This window comes from Tursiops truncatus, chromosome 10 (genome assembly GCF_011762595.2).
Source record: "Tursiops truncatus isolate mTurTru1 chromosome 10, mTurTru1.mat.Y, whole genome shotgun sequence".
In the NCBI taxonomy this organism is placed as follows: Eukaryota; Metazoa; Chordata; class Mammalia; order Artiodactyla; family Delphinidae; genus Tursiops; species Tursiops truncatus.
Window position 1 is genome coordinate 36,308,637 of NC_047043.1, and position 17,202 is coordinate 36,325,838.

A 17,202-nucleotide genomic window follows, 5' to 3' on the forward strand; every position below is an offset into this window, starting at 1 on the left:
AGGCTCAGTGGCCATGGCTCAAGGACCCAGCCACTCCGCAGCATGCGGGATCTTCCAGGACCGGGGCACGAACCCATGTCCCCTGCATCGGCAGACGGACTCTCAACCACTGCGCCACCAGGGAAGCCCCAAAGCTGGTCTTTCATGTATCCGGGGATGAAAGGAATGCGGTGGGTTACCTGGGGCTCTTTCAGCCTCCCCGACGCCATGGGGATCACCACCATCTGCAGTGTCTGGGCACATGAAACCCAAAATCGATGGTCTCAGTAGGAAGGATGAGTAGAGGGTGAAGAGGGCATCTCCTCTCTGTGGAGAGACACTTGTGTATGTTAGTGGCTGCCTTTTGCAGTAAACTATGCATCCTTGATAGCAGAAAACAACCCAAGTATTTGCCCCAAACTCCTAACGACAGATCATTTACAATAATGTCAAAGCTGATAAAAACTGATATCAAAACAATAACAAAATATATGAATGGCAACAACTGCTAAGCGAAACCCTGTAATGAAAAGCTGGCAGCAGGTGCACCAGTTCTGCTGAGTCTCTCCTGGTCACTCACAAGCCACAGTACCAACCACTTAGTAATTCTCACAATGACCCTATAAGTCTGACACAATGAGCTTGTTTTAGTCATGGAAACTAAGGCTCAGCAAGTTTAAGTATCTTGCCCCAAATCACACCACTGCTAAGTGGCAGAGCTGGGACTGTAATCCCAGTCGGCCTCACTCCAACCCACATAGGCTCTCATTCCAGACCCACTTCAAGTATTTTGTCCCATTAGCAGAACCGTGGGACAAGGTTTGGCTTGGAGAATCCAAGGCTCTTTGGGGAGAAGGATGACAGCTCATGCATCATTTCACAGGGAATGGGGAAGAGAGACAAGGAACTAACATGAGACGTACCCAGATCTACGTGGCTTTTTCTTGGTGCCAAACAAATGCAGAAGGAACCACTTTTAAAAGAACATAGTCTTTTTCCTCCTCCTCTCACCTTCCCTAGGCCTGTGCCTGTGACAATTGGGAAGCACAGTCTCTGGTTTTTCTGGATCAGAATCAATGATATGAAGAGTGTTCTGACAATAAATGCTGTTGATTGACAGCTGATGGACAATGTTCTTGAGTAAGTTTTTTCTTGGGCTGGGTGTTAAGCTAAGAACTGCACTAAACAACTTCTGAGCAGCCTGCTTCCTGTTCAGACAGAATTTACTACTTTCCCTCTGTGGCCTCAGTCAGGCGGCCAGGCGAGATGGTATCTCAGGTCCCCTCCTGCTCCATCATTCAATGACTCTATCAAGAAGACAAAACAGATCTGAAAACTTTTTTTTTTCACCCAAACACTGCATCAGGGTTATTATTCACACACAGAAACAGAGACTCCAACAGAGAGATAACTGGTCAGAAAATAAGGAGCTTCGATTCCCATCTCATAGTCTTTGACCCCATAATTCCACTTGTGCGAATTTATCTTAAAGAAATAATTCAGATGGTTATCTGGCTGAAATAGGGGTAGGGAGCTGATGTGTAGTATTGCGTGAAGGCGTGAGGATGGAAGAAGGTAAGGGGTTAACCAGGAAACCCCTTAAGGAAACCCCGTAAGGAAAGGGCCAGCTCCACCCCTGGGTGGGCCATCGTTCCTCCCGGGCCAATCTAGTTATCCTCTTCCCACCACCCGCTACGCTGAAGCCTCAGAGCGGTTGCCCCTCATAAACATGGCCGCGCCAAGCTGGCCACGCCCCCAATTAGATGGACACCGCCAGTAGTCCCACCTCCCCCCTTCTCGGCGGCCAATGAGGGAGAATCACAGGGGTTTGCGCATGCGTGGCGCCGCCGCTGGGCGAGTCCAATAACGACTCCGGGAACCCGGCAAGTAACATGACTAAAAAGAAGCGGGAGAATCTGGGCGTCGCGCAAGAGGTGAGGGGGAGAAATGGGGGTTGGGCCACGTCGTGAACTGCCTTCTCCCCGTGGCGGGGTAGTGGGTCGGCCCGGCTGCAGGTTGGAGGAGGGAGTGAGGGGAGGAAGTGAGGGCGACGTGGGTTTGGGACACGGCCCGCTGGGGGAACCGAAGGTTGGAGAGCCCGAGGGGCCACGAGAGCTGGGAACAGAAGGCCAGGGGACCTCCAGAGAGGAAGAGACAGGCAGGTAAGGGGAGCACCAAAGAGGGCGTGACACCGAAATCTTGAGGCCCTGAGGGGAGACGTTTAAGTGAAGGGGACCCAAAAGGGTTGGGTATTCGCAGGTGAGGGGATCCCAAAGGGTTAGAGACCTGTAGATGAGGGCACCCTCAGAAGTGAGGGACCCCCATACTGTTTAATGTATTACTGGTGGCTTAACTGTCCCTTGAGATGGGGAATTTTTCCTCCGGGGTACTAAAGCATGAAGCTTGAAAATTACTTTGGGAACCTGTGGGAATTTGTAGAGAATTCTGGAATGGTGATGTTCGCAAAGAGCTTACAAATAATTGACTGCATACGGACGGAAAGAAAATTGATGCAGCTGCTATTTGTTACTTTATTTGCGCTCACTACAAGCCTGTGAGATTTTTACAGATGGGGAACCTGAGGTTTCAAGTAGAGCCCAACCGTTGAAACGGTTGAGGCGCCGAGAATCAAGCACAGGTGATTTGCCTTCTGGTGCATCTTGTTTCTCCTGTGTTACTGTTCCCTTAGATCACCCTCCCTGGGGTTGCAAGAAAGATACTGGGTAATTGTCTTATTGAGCTTACTACCAGTTGAGTGGTTCTCAGTCTTAAGAACGCATTAAGAATCATCTGTCTTAAAAATGGAGAGTTGAATCTCCCCCACCCCGAGTAATTCAGTAGGACTTGGTGTGTATTTTTAACAAAGAATCTGTATTTTTAACAAGCTACACCAGTGTTTATGCAGGAGGTTTTAGTACCACCCCTTGAGAAATATTGGCCAACTTGGTAGGGAAAAAAACGATGGAAATGTGAATCTCCTTGTAAGAGAGACTATAGATGCTAAAATGAGATGGCACTCTGAAATGGGACTAGCCTAGACTTTATAGCCTGTATTAGAACATGATAAGCTGCTATAACAGAGAAACCCCCAAATTCAGTGGCTTCAAGAACAAGAAAGTTTTTTTTTTTTCTGACAGGCTAGAGCAGGGATCGGCAGATGTTGTCTATAAAGGACCAGATAGTAAATATTTTAGGCTTTGTGGGCCACATGGTCTCTGTTGCAACTACAGTTGATCCGCATTGTTCACAGATTCCGTATTTGTGCATTTGTCTACTTGGTAAAATGTACTTGTAACCCCCAAATCAGTCCTTGAAATGCTTTTGTAGTAATTAACAGGCTGACTCAAAGCGTCAATATTTGATTCACCTGAGGCCCATGTGTCTCATTAAGGTGGAACAAGGCAATGCTGTGTCTTATTTTTCAGCTCTTCTGTGTGCTGTAAACAAGTGTCCTTTTTCTGGTCTATTTACTGCCAAGTTTCTTGCATTTTTGTGCTTTTCTTGGTGATTTTGCTGTTTAAAATGGCCCTTGAGTGTAGTGCTGAAGTGCTTGTTTAGTCTTCCAAAGTGCAAGAAGGCTGTGACATGCCTTATGGAGAAAATATGTGTGTTAGATAAGCTTTCTCAGGCATGAGTTATAGTCCTGTGGGATGTGATTCAGTGTTAATTAATCAACAATATGTATTAAATAAGGTCTCTTTAAACAGAAACACACACAAAACAAGGTTTTGTATTGATCAGCTGATAAAAATGTGACCAGAGGCTCACCAGAACCTAACCTGGTTCAGTATTTGCTAATTCATTGTTGGCAACCTTATAGAACATAACTACCACAAATAATGAGAGTCAGCTGTACTCAGATAGGATGTCTTAGCACAAAAGCAGCCATAGGCAGTACATAAATTAATGAGAGTGTTCCAATAAAACTTTATTTACAAAAACAAGTCATGGAATGTATTTGGCCCCCAGACCATTGTTTGTCAACCCCTAGGCTAGAGTACCAGGACAGTGTTGGTTCTGCCATATTCCTTCCATCCTGTGGCTCTGCTGGGGGCCAGGGCCTGTTGTCACCTCATGAATGAAACTAGGTTGCACTCCATTGAGGTATCCACTGGTGGGAAAGAGAGAGTGGAGAAAGCACACCCACTGTCTTAAGAATTCTGGGCCCAGAATGCCCACTTTCCATTGGCAAAGATGCAGCTAAGATGCAAAACCTGCAAGGGGTAGCTGGGAAATGCATTCATCAGCTAGGAGGCCACGTGCCCAACTACAGCTCCATTGCTGTGGAAGAAGAGTGTATTTTAGTGGACAGCCCAATTCTCCTCAGCAGACTCCATCTTACCTCACAGTGTAGTTTTGAGGATTAAATAAGACAATATTTGTAAAGTGCCTAGCATGTGCGGCACAGGGTGGATAATCAACAAACAGTGCTTTCTTATCAGTAGCCTTCGTAGTTCTTTCACGTCCTTCCATCATGGCTATGTCAGCCCCCTTGTTTGGACTTTAGTTTCCTCATCTGTAACATGAAGGACTTGAATTTCACCAGGGGTTACAGACACAGACTCGCTGACTGTGGTCCACATATAGATCATAGATGATCATAGATGTCTTTTGTTTGGCTGACACGGGTTTTAAAAGTGTTTTGAATTTGGTGGGGTACATGCTCTCCTAGGGCCGTATACCAGTCACCTTCACCCCTTTATTTTTTTAACCTATCAATACCAATATAGATATTTACATTGGCCATCTTGATGTCTAGGTTACCTTTTGCTTGGATATTCTAAGATTTGAGCTCTGCCACTGTGCACCTGAGAAAAAACTTGGCATCTAGCCATCTCCTCACATTGTTCCTCCTTTGCCCCCTGCGGATCTGAGTACTGAATGTGTTCTGGTGCTCAGTAGCAGTAGATATTGTCCTGTTATTAAAAGTCGTGTGCTCAAAGCCAATGAAGTGGTGATTTAATCAAAAATGTTAATCTGACGAGTGCAGTAAAACTCCCACAAGTGAGTGATCTCAGCACCTGCAAACAGCCTCCACTTGTAATGAAGCAATTACAGAGCACTCCCCCTGAGGGTTGGCTGGGGCCAGCTGTACTGGGTAGTCACCTCCCAGGACACCAAGGCACCTCCCAGCCTTCCCAACTTGTGGCTCCTTTCAAGGCCTTTTTATCCAGCTCATTTGCCACCTTGTGAGATCTCAGATTTGGGGAAAACTGGCTATGAGTTTTATTCTGAATAACAAGAGAGAATTATAGTTCAGGTGAGAAATCACCAGCTCTGGTACTGATTTTCAAGTTGTGTGAGAGGAGGGAAAGGTTGTATTTCAGTCTAAACTGATAGGAGGATTCTGGCTGAGAGAAAGGATGCATTTCAGTCTAAACTGATAGGATTTTGGCTGATGTAAAACCTGTTTTTTAATTTCTGATAGTAATGAGCTGTTATTTGGTCATTGTACTTTTTTTCCTCCACAGCTGGACCATTCTTAGTGTCTTAAATGTTTCAACAGCCAGTTGGTCTTTAGTTAACAGATGTGCAGTGCCTTAGTTGACATCTTTAAGGGGATAACTTGGTTGGATCTGGTCCCTGGTACAAAAATCTGTCAATTTGGAAAGGTTTTAGCTACAGGTTACAGAAAACTGACCTCAGTGACCTAATCAAACAAGAAGATACTTTTTATTCCCATCACAAGAAATTTGGAGGGAGGTGGCTACTGGCATTGGTTCAAAGGTTCAGCTATGTCAGGGCTGGTGTTTCTGCATTCTCTCAGCTGTTTCCTCTTAGTCACAAGATAGCTGCCACAGCTCCAGTCATCATATTCAACTTTAAGTCAGGGAAAAAAGAAAAAGGATCTATAACAATCTTGTCCCTTTTATCAGCAAAGCATAAGCTCTCTCAGTCGTCTCCCAGCCAACTTCTGGAACATCTCGTTGGCCAGAACTGGTCATGACCACCTCTGGCTGCAGTGAGGCTGGGAAAGCATCTGTTGAGCTTTTCTTACTTCTGTGGTGGAGGCAGGCAAAGGGGGAGGGGTAGGGAATCAATGTTGTGTTGGGCAACTAATAGTATCTGCTAGAGGGAATAAAAGTTAATGGGAGTCATTTTGTTGTTGTTGTTGTTGTTGTTGTTGTTGTTGTACGCGGGCCTCTCACTGCTGTGGCCTCTCCTGTTGCGGAGCACAGGCTCCGGACGCGCAGGCTCAGCGGCCATGGCTCACAGGCCCAGCCGCTCCGTGGCATGTGGGATCCTCCCGGACCGGGGCACAAACCCACATCCCCTGCATCGGCAGGCGGACCCTCAACCACTGCGGCACCAGGGAAGCCCTAATAGGAGTTACTTAAAATTCACTGGAATTCTTATCAGAAAAAGGGGCCAGGATCAGTGACGATGAAGGGTAGGTGGTAGTTTGAGTGGAGAAAATGGCCAAAGCAGGATGAGCACCAGGAAGAGAGGAGTGTGGACACTTGTGATTGTGTAATGTCAGCCACCACTGTGAGCTCCCTGGGGGCAGGGAGGAGCACTAAGTGGGGATGAAGACAGTCTCAGTCCTGGAACAGGCTGTTACAAGGCTGACAGGAACCTACTGATGTTCTAAGACAAGGGATAGAAGCAGCCTAGTGGACTCTCCGTAAATATTTACTGAATTGGTTTTGAGAGGCTAGAGGAGGCACTTGAACCCTCACTCTTGACTTCTGGGCCCAGTTGAGTGGTTCATTGGTGAGAGATCAGGAGGCCACAGTGGAGCAGGCGGCTGGACACTGTCTTGCTGGCGGCTGCCCAGTCAGGGCTGGGAGAAAGGCTTGAGGCCTGCAGACACAGTTCAAGGGCGGCTGACCATTAAATGAGCCTCACCTGCTGCCAGGCACAAGCGACAGGTCGCCATTGGGCAGGTGATTTCTCTCAGCAGCCTGCGTCTGGCTCAACTCCATCTGATGGGGGTCAGGAGACTAAAACCTCATTACCTAACACGGCTGGATGTCAGCATGTGTGGAGTGGCTGTTTGCCAGCATCTTAATTAATGAATTCATAAGGCACGGGGTGGATGCCAATTCTTGAAAAGTGCTTTGAGCCTTTCAGCGATGAAGAAGCTTTTGCTACTTTATCAAAAAATATATATTGGGGGAAAGAAGAGAAAAGAAACCCCAGACAACGTTCTGGCCCAGGGACAGCTGAAGGCTCAGGTGAGGACTGACGTGCCTCTGCTTGCAGAGCCTCTCAGAGACCAGAAGCCCTCGGAGCTTGCGCGGGCTTCAAGAGGACCTCCACGTTCCTGACCTGGGGCGGGAGGTGACTCTCCAGAGAAATGACAAGTCTCTTGGCTCTCTGCTTTTCCTGGAAGTTGTTCATTGATTAAAAACTGGGAAGGTTTATTGTCTTCATCTGCCCAGCCTGGGAGAGAAACTTCTGATGATTTGGGAGCCATGGCGGAGGTTTTTGTTTTCTGCCCTCACAGAGCCTCCTCCACAGAAACACATCCCTTAAGCCGTATCAGGGTAATCGGTCCTTTGGGGTTTGAGGATAGTCACCTGGAAAATCAAGGCCCGTGACCCCCATGTCACTTGGCTGTGTGGCCTCAAGGCCCCAGATGGGAAGCCCCTGCTCTCCTGCCAGAGACCATCTGGGCAGGCGGTCCGGCTTCTCTACCCATTATAATAAACATTCTGGGGCTTCCCTGACATGTGAAAATGAGTGGATTTCCAGAAATCCGGTTCCCAGACTGCTGGGGCTGGAGCTGAAACAGCTGACACCACTCTCTGGGCTGTGAGTTATTAGCAAGTGAGAAGAAAGACTTTGGGGAAAGGAGGGTTTATCAGGCCCAACTAACCCACCTTTTTCCTTCTCAAACCCGGGTCTGTTTTGTGTGTGTTTTGGAGGGTGCTTTGGCAGCGTAGGCGGTTTGGGGGAGGGTGCCTGGGATGTCCGTGAAGCCCAGAGTTAGAGCGTAATTGCCTTCAGTGTGAGGACAGACGCTGGGCTTGGAGACGCTCACTGTCTCCAAGCAAACAGATTTCAATCAGGTTCTCCCCTCACAGTGAGTATCTGTTATGTGGACAGAAAGCAAGCAAAGCCCTTATACAAGATTATTCAGAGTAGAGAATCTGTTAAAGCCAGATCAACAAGCTTAAATGGGTTTTGACTGGGATGTGGAATGATTTTGTTCCACAGAACCCTTCTTTGTCATGAATGTTTTCATGAGGGATTTTGGAGAAAGAGCTTGAAGAGGTGGAAGGAGCATAAGCTCTGAAGCAGAAAAACCCAGATTCAGACCCCAATTCTGCCACTTCCCAGTGACACGACCTAGGGCAGGTTGCTTAAATTCTCCATGTGCGAGTTTGCTCCTCTGTAAAAGGGAGACTGTAAAAAGTCCCTTCCTTGCAGAGTTGTTGCAGACATTGGGGAGCATATGGGAAGCTGCCCACAAACTGCATGGCCCAGGGTGTAAGGAGCGGAGTTTATGCCCAGGAGCTAAGAGTGGCTCTGGGCTGGTGCCTCTGAGCTTCCCCCATGTGTGCTGGTAGCTCACAGCACCGACTCCCACCGCCCGCTCCCCCGGGTACTGGCTGCGTGACCCTGGACGAGTTACTTCATCCCCGCAGCCCAAGTTTCTTCATCCACAAGGTGTGGATACTGATGCTACTCCTCTCCCGCCAGGGTTATTGTGAGTGTCCTGTGAGGGAGTCATGTGAGGTGCTTAGAGCAGTGCCTGGCACATATGCCTGCTACCGTAGTGTTGGCTGCTACTGGTATTATTGTGGACTTTGGGCTTCCAGAGACTGTTCTGACTTGTGCTGTGCCATCCAGACATGTGAAAGTCCATGATTTGAGTTGGGCTCAGGTACCTTGACACCGTGCTCTTTATTAGGTCTTGGTGCCCAGCAAGGACCCGGCCAGGCAGGTGCAGGATATGCCCCATGACCGCTGCTTGACTCCTGAGGTTAACTCATTGCCAGCCCCTTTTTGTCACTCACAGCCCAGAATCTCCCAAGAGCAAGGCCAGCAAGACCGGAAACAACTTCCTAAACCAGAAAGCACAGTGGCTTGCCTGGCAGTGCCAAGCCCCAAGGGTGCCTCTGCCCTTTCCCAGAAGAACGTTGGGCCCTAGACAGTGGCTCCTTAGGGAGTGGGCAGGGAGCCACCTCCCAGGCTGTCAAGATGCTTGTGGGAGCACCATTCAGCCACCTTCAATAGTGCTTGTTGGCAGAATAAAAGCTGCTTGGAGGCCTTGGCAGCAGCCAGACCTGGAGCTGGCCCCCCGCGGGCCTGGCCTAACCTGGGTACTGGGCACTTATCTGTGTGCAAGATGGCACTCACCTTCCCCGCCCCCAGAGAGGCCTCATTTTGGGCTTCCGTACTGGGAGGCTCCACATTCCTGAAAAGACGCCACCCAGGGATTCTGGGAGAATTTTACAGTTTCTCTTAACACAGTGATTTTATGGCATATAGGACTCCAGGGAGACTTCCCTAAAGCTCTGAGAATAGGGTGTTGTTCCCCAAGTCAGGTAGCAGAGGTGATTTTGCTTAGCTGGCTCAGGGCTACTGAACTGCCAGCTGAGTGCTCAGAGCTGCTTCTGAGGGAGGGGTCCTGGAGGAAGGCTGCAGGAAGAGACCCTGGCAATGATGACTACCAGCAGGAGCAGTGGCCCCACTTGGCTGGGGTTGGGGCCTCTGCTGACCTTGACTGTCAGTCTAACTTCAGAACTTCAAGTTCTTCTGCAGGAAACATCCCCACCTCTGTGGAGAATTCTTGGTCTTATACTTCTCACTGAGCCTTCTCCTTTGCCCACTCTTGAAGCCACCCACCAGGCTCCGATCCCCCAGTCCATGCCTGGTTAAGAAAGGCAGCTGTTCCCATCCTGACTGTGGAGGAATCCCTCGTGGGCCTTTCCTGTTAAAGTACAAACTTCTGGATCCTGTCTCCAGGGCCTCCCCTGGGGCCCTCAACTCCCTCCTACTTGAGGGTTGCTCCTTTCCACTCCCTGCCCCATATATCTTTTCTGCCTCCCTTTCTTCTCCTCCCTTCTTCCCTGCCGAGGCTCAGACCAGCAGTCTCCATGGGCAGGTTTTAGCTACTTCTGGTCTTGGGGTCAAGAGTAGACTTTCCCACCAGGACACCCTGCATATTCACCACCTATTTCCCAGTCCCCTGAACTGCTTGCACACAGGTTTACACAACACCTACCAGGTCCTCAGCTCTATGTGATGTGCCAGAAGGCACAGCTGGCTAACTGGTATGGAGCTCACACCACTGCCTTGCTGATTCCTCAGGTCCCTTTGCAGCCGTTTCACCTACTGACTGTCATCTCAATGACTTAGACACACTGTTCTTTTTTCCTGTATAAAAACGGACACTTGGTCTTCTGAGTATAAACGTAATGCATGGACACTCCTTGTGTCCATGTTATTGTACATCAAGGGCATCCACTCTCTGCCCCGACTCTGTGCCTGAATGAGTGCCAGTCTCAGTCCCTACCTTGGCTATTACTTTACCTGTGACAGTCACAGCCAGCAGTGCTGCCCCCTGCAGCTCTAGGGAAGTCCCAGAACTGAACCAGTTGGGTCAGCCGTGCCCTTCCTGCCAACTGACCCACTATCCAGCCTGTTGGGCAGGAGTCCTGGGGGCCTCCCTGGCCTCCAGAGTGTAACCTCCTCTTCCCATTGGAGTTGGTCGGATCTCTTTGATGGGGCCTCTTTCTGCTTTAGTCCTGGGGCTTTGCATTCCTGCTCCCAGCTTAGCTGGGCACCAGGCGCTGTAGAGCCATGGCGTCAGTGAACCTGCACTCCAGCTGCTAGGCTCCACCTGCTTTTCCGTGTCTCCTCAGATGCCCATCAGGGCCCAGACCACACCTGAGTCTGTTCTGCCCTTAGACACTGCCCTAGACCTCTCATCCTCAGCTTCCAGCAGGCCGAGCCTCTACAACTTGGCACCAGCTCCAGACACTACCCCAGCGCTTCAACCCCCGGCAGGATCATGAGGTTCCCAGCATGCTGTGTCCCGAGCCAGCTGGAGAGGCTGGCCTGTAGAGGCATTGCTATTGTGATGGTCTACCCTGCAGGCCCCACTCCTGCTGAACCCCTCCATAGAATCAGCATGGCCATATCTGAGCCAGAGGGGCTCCCCTCCCTGCTGCTGCCAGCCAGTGACCAATGGAGAGTACTCTCCATCACACACCCCTGCTTCTATCTCCTCTTACTCTTGCCACATATTAACTCAATTTTCTTTTTATTCCCTACAGATCTAATGAAAACCATTCTCTGATAATAATGCTAGCAAACACTTGTTATACCATCACCGTGTGTTAGGTACTAAGTATCTTACACGTATTGCCTCATATCATCTTCACAATTCTTTGAAATAGGAAACATTATTATCTTTGTTTTACACATGAGTAAACTGAGGCACTGAATTAAGGAAGTCACCTAGACACACGGCAAGTGAACGGCCAGCTGAGGCATCTGATTACAGCCCACACTCCTTATTACCACACTTTTCAGGAACTACAATTTCAGGCTTCTGAGCACTTGGGCTCCCAACTGCTTGCCCAGTTCTGACCCTTATGCTTCCAGAATCTTCTTGACGTTTGTCTCCTTATTCTGGTCCTAACCCGTGTTTCTCTCCTGGTCCTGGCTATCTTGTCCTCTGTTGCCTTCAGCCTGGTGGCAGAGAGGAAGCTAATCAAGGACTATAGATTTGTTTTGGGGAGTCTGTGAAGTGCATTATTTGTGTGCAAGTCATTGAGAGTTGACTGAAAAGCCAACTAGGGGCTTCTTTTAAGGCCCACTTCCTAGGTCTTCTCCCCTATTTCTGGGTCCATCTTGCTGGGCTAGCTTTGCTCTGTAGCCACCACTTCCGACCCCAGCCACAACTAAAAGATGCATCCTGACCCTCCCTCCCTGCCTTATCTGCGGCCAGTAGGTCACTAGAATGTTGGCACCCGTTATTATAGCTGCTTGAGAACTGGCTTCTGCATCAACAAATGCTGCAGGGTGTTTAACCGTCAGTGGGGTCACCTTCTGAGGATGGGTCTGTGGCCTACTGAAGAGCCTCCTGACAGTCCCAGACTCCCCCTCACTCAGCCCATATCAAGCAGCTGGGTTATAAAGGAGGAGAACTTGATATTTAGAAGGGAATCAGAGAGAGCTGCAGCAGGACATAAATATTCATAGAGGGAGGTTAGAACTTGAGTCCCTAAAACCTTGATTTGTGTTAGTCTGTTTAAGCTCATTAAAAAGTGGTAAGTGAAAGTGGGGGTATTCATGGAACTGCAGATAGATTGGGCTCGTTCAGATAAAGGCCTCTAGCTGCCAGCTCCACAGGCCCTGCCCAGAGCATGACAGCCGACCAGCTTGGCCACTTGTGGTTTGCCAACCTCAATTTAAAGGTTTTGCTGAGCATGAGTTCTTGGCCTCACTCTGGCCCAGTTATCCCGTTTGGGCCCTTGGTAGCCTTGTAGAGGTGTTTAGGGATGGAAGTCCCCCAACTTCCTCCCCAGAATGACATGCAAACCAGGGGCTGGCCAAAGGTGGGGCAGGGAGAAATCTAACCTAGGACTAATACTTGCACTGGGTAATCCACAAAGTACATAATCTATGTGCACATACAGCTGCTTCTCCTAGCTTCTTCCAGCTTCTGTGGGCATGAGGGGAGGATTTTAGACTCCCGGTGCCACATGAAGCCCAGCCCCTGGGCCCCACCCACGTCCAACCCTACTCATTCCTCCATGGCTACAAACACAAGGACTGCAGTGGGCCAGGCCTTCTAGGACAGGAGCTACAAAGTCAGGCATCCTTAGAGGCCAGGCAGTCACATACACAAGTGGCATGGGCCGATCTCGGCTAGACTTGACCACTGGGCTGCAGGTTTACATCATCTGCCCTAGCGGCTCCCAGAGTTTGGCAAGATGAGGTTTGGACACATGTAGCTGGATGACACAGTATGCGCTCAGCTTCATGAGAGAAGGCTTGGTTAATCAGCCAGGGGAAGGAGGCAGTACCTCTCCAGCCAAGGGCCGTAGAGAAGGCTTCACGGAGGAGATAGAGCATCAAGAATCAAGCTTTGTGTGGGACCCAGCGTGGAATTTGGTGCTCTGTGGTTTCTACACCAGGAGGTAGAAACAGCAAGTCTTAGGGTACTGAGGGGCTGGCTGTGTGTGTTGGGGGTACTGCTATGAAGGGCAGGCTTCATGGTGGCCTGAAGCACCTGCTCCTCCCGGCTCCGTCTCCACTAACCTTCACATCAGGCTGTTGCTGTTCCCTGAGCCTGGCTTGCCAGTGCTCATTTCCCTACAGTGCAGGTTTCAGCATGGCCTTTGGCCTCCCAGGCACAGGCCCCATCTCCTGGCTGGGGCTGTTTCCCAGGACAGCCCTCCCTTTGGTGCCCGTTAGCAGAGAAGTGACACAGTTAACCAAGCAGTTAAACTCAAGGCTCTGCAGTTGCTCCCTCCCACCGGGCCCTAATTCCAGAGCTGGAGTTGGCAGCAGGCTGGGGCTGCAGGGAAGCGGGTAGATGGTGTGTCCTTTGGGCTGGGCGTTGGGATGAGGGAAAGTAGCTGACCCAGAATGGCTGGGATGGGTACTGGCCAGGGGGAGGGGCAGAACACTGGCCAGGGATGGGATTCGTAGTTGCAGTCATTGATTACCGTCTGTCCAGGGGCCACTCCAGAAAGGACTGGAGCAGAGAACTGGCTGAGACCGATAAGGAAAGGAGTGTTCCACTCTGACTCCTCAGAAAAATCATTCCATTTGGAGGACCCATTCTCCCATTTGTGAAATAGAGCTTGTATCAGTATTTGCTATCCCTCCCAGGGATGTGGTGAGAATGAGTGAAGTCATATGGAAAATCAAGCATTAGCTGGACCCAAAGCACTATTCATTCAGCTGCTATGAGGGACACAGGGCCCTCTGAACTCCCACCCACTGAAATCTAGGCTCCCACCAGCAGGGCAGAGGTTCAAGAAGAACAGGCCCAGGCCGAGAGAGGTGGCCGATTAGACAGACACCTGGAGACAGATGGACACAGATGAACTTTCAAAGCCAAATGCATGATACCAGGACCTTGGATGATCCAGTCCAGTATTTCATAAAACATTTCCCCATAACTCAAATTATTTCCCCAAGAACACATCTCTGAAACTATAATCAAAACAAATGGGAGAACTGGTACCTTTGGCACGCAGCCTTTCAGGAGCTTAGCTATTTTGCACCACCCCACCCCCCCCCCAGCCCAAGTTACAGCTATCTTGATGATGGTCAATGCTTTTGCGCAAGAACCGAGTCGGAAACTAACAGAAGTGTTTTTGAGCTGTACTGTCAGTAACTTTTATTGAATCTCATGGAAAAATGTATATTATTACAGCTTGGGTTACTTTAAGATGAAGTGTACCAACGAGAAAACATGCCTCTGCTTTTTGGCCCCTAGATGTCTAATCACACGTGGAATGCTTTGGAAAGGCAGAGGCTTCCTGCATCGTCTCGTTTCATTCTAGGAGCCGCCTGTGCCTGCCACATTCAGGGCTCTGGTTGCTCCTGCCGTGGGGCCCAGCTGGGGCCTGTGCTGAGGAGACAGCTGACTGGGGGTGCTGCTCCCATCTGCCCCAACCCATGCTTGGCCCAGTGGGTCAGGGCAGCTTGGAGACCCTGAGCAACACTCAAAGCTGTTTCTAGGCGCGCTCAGCCTGCACCACGTGGAGGTAGAGGACAGCAAAACATAGCTGCTAGTTCAAAGACGCCTAGAGGCTCCCTCCTCCTGCTCCCAGGATCCCAGCTGTCTTGAAAATTGAAAGGCTCTGCCACCCATCTCTACCTGCTGGGTGTGCTGTGTCTTTCAGATGGATGGGCTGGAGAAGAAGCTGTCACGATGCTGGAGAGACCTGGAGGCTGTGAACTCCAGGCTCTGTGGGGCAGAGCTGAGCTCAGAGGCCAGGTAATGCTCCTCCCGACATCCCCCAGTCCTTCCTATCTGTCCCGGGGCCCCAGCCCTCAACTGCCACCCCTCCCATCCCCCTGCCACCAGAGACCTGAGCCCATGTTCCTCTTGTCTCCCTTGCTCTGGTGTGCCAGCTGTCCCTCAGGTGGGAAAAAGAAAAAGGGCCTGAGCCATTTTGACCCCTTCCCCCTCACAGGAGTTCTCTGGAGAAGGAGAAAAGCAGCCTGATGAACAAAGCCTCCAACTATGGTAAGAAAGCTCCCTGCCATTACCAGCCCCACCCTCGCGTCCTAGGATCAGGAAGGGTCAGACAGCCCAGGGAGCCCACAAAGTGATGGGGGTCAAGGGCATTCTTTGGGAGAGAGCCAGCCCCCAGGGGGTTGCAGGCACCAACTGAAGGCCCAGCATCCTGGAAGAGCAAGTTTGTTCCTCTGTTCCCAGGGAGATGGAGAGTCCTGTGGGTCTGTTCTCCTGTGGGATGAAGGGGTATGGCTGTGGCCAGGTGAAGAGATCCTCACATCCACCCTGACTTGGGAGGTCTGTCCTCCCTGCCCCCTCCTCCCAGACCTCCACTCTCTCCCAGGAAAACCCTGCAATGGAGTGATGGGAATAGGGTCTTTGGGGTCCAGGGTGGAGGATGAACCTCCCACTTGGGTGCTGTGAAGGGCTACTGTGAGTGGAGCAATGCTGCCACCTTCTGGATGCTGGGTGCAAAGCCAGGTAGAGCCCAGACGGCACGGAGCTAGAGGGTGGCTGCTGGGCGCTGCCCCCAGCAGCCCAGGAGGAAATGGGTCTGCAGAGGCTCCTCAGGCTTGTCTGTTCTATTCACCCTGAGGGGCCAGGCCTGGCCAAGAATCAGCCCTAGAATAGTCCATATGGCAGGGAGCCTCCTGTAGGAACCAGGCTGAATCAACACTGTTAGCACGGTGCCTGTCACACACCCCTACCCGGGTCCCGTCTGGCCTGCCCAGAGCTGGTTTGCAGGTATCTCCCTGCTTCCTCACACAGGGAGGGATGGGACATCAGTTCCCTCTCGAACCTAGCAATTTTCACACAAAATTGTAGCATTTAGCACTCAGGTCAGCCCTCACAGAATACCAACCACCTGTGTATCATATGAATGGATACAGTGTGGCTGTAGAATAGCAGGGCTGGCTTCCTCTAGAGGCGGCCTGCCTGCCTTGTGGGCACAAACTACCTCGTCTTAGCATACCTCGTTCCTGCTGAGCTGGGCATCCAGCAGGGAAGGACTAGGAGCACTGGTGGTGTGGGCCCACCCTGTCCCTACTCCAGTGTCAGGCCCAAGGAGGTCCCAGCTGCCCTCAGTCTCTAATTGACCAGGTGAGACACCCTGGAAGGAGGAGCACCATGGGGGCACCCAGTGACGGGCCAGAGGGCTCACCTGGTGAGGCCATGCCACCACCTAGCTTGGCTTTTAGGTGTGGCCTTTTTGTGACTCCCTCACATAGTCCATCTTCAACTACATTTGGAAAGAAATGGTTGAGCAGCATTGGGGGTTGGGGCTTTTTTGGGCCAGGATCTGTAGCCAAATCTGGGCAGATCGAGGAGGACGGTCATTTTTATGGATAAGGAGGCAGCTGGGAGGGAACACCTCTGCACTCAGCAGTGTGTGTACCCATTGGTGGGATAGGCGGAGGCAGATGAGAGTGGCAGATGGGCCCAGACCACCTGTCCATCACCCTTTTTCCTCCCAGAGAAGGAGCTGGAGTTGCTTCGGCAGGAAAACCGGAAGAACATGCTGCTGTCTGTGGCCATCTTCCTCCTTCTGACGCTTATCTACGCCTACTGGACCCTGTGAGCCTGAGATTTCTCCAGTCAGCACAGGCTTCCCCTCAGCTCCGTGGTCACGGCCAAGCAGGCCCTTCAAACCCCAAGAGGACCAAGGTACAAGGGCCAGTTCTCCCTGACCCAGACATCAGAGCAGGGCTTCCTGTTGGCCCAGCCCCTCTTGCCTCCCATTCCTGCTGTGGGGCTTGAGTCTCCAGAAGGACTTTATGTTGGCTTAGCCCAAGGGAAAGGCAATAAAAACCACCCTGGCTGCTTCTGTGTGCTGAGTAAATGTCATGATCTGGTGGCAGCTGGGGGCAGTGGGGTGGCATTCAGGATGCAAGGGAGGAGAGGGGCCTGAAGGTAAGCCCCCAGCTTAGGTGGGGAGTAAGGCGTTAGCAAAGTGCTTCCTAAGGCAAACCATAGTGGGCGCCATCTCGAGGACTTGGGCACTGCTGGGGCTGAGAGGCAGACCTTGCACCACTTGTCTGCCACCCCCCACCAAACCCTGTCTT

At 50.8% G+C, this 17,202-nt stretch overlaps 1 protein-coding gene across 1 annotated transcript; it reads left to right on the forward strand.

The window, feature by feature from the left end:
* Positions 1-1,817: 1,817 nt before the first annotated feature.
* Positions 1,818-16,966, forward strand: CCDC167 (coiled-coil domain containing 167). Its single transcript, XM_033864330.2, has 4 exons — positions 1,818-1,913; positions 14,802-14,896; positions 15,096-15,148; positions 16,615-16,966. The coding sequence occupies exons 1-4, from the start codon at positions 1,872-1,874 to the stop codon at positions 16,716-16,718; spliced, it is 294 nt and encodes a 97-aa protein (XP_033720221.1). The 5' UTR covers positions 1,818-1,871; the 3' UTR covers positions 16,719-16,966.
* Positions 16,967-17,202: the final 236 nt, after the last annotated feature.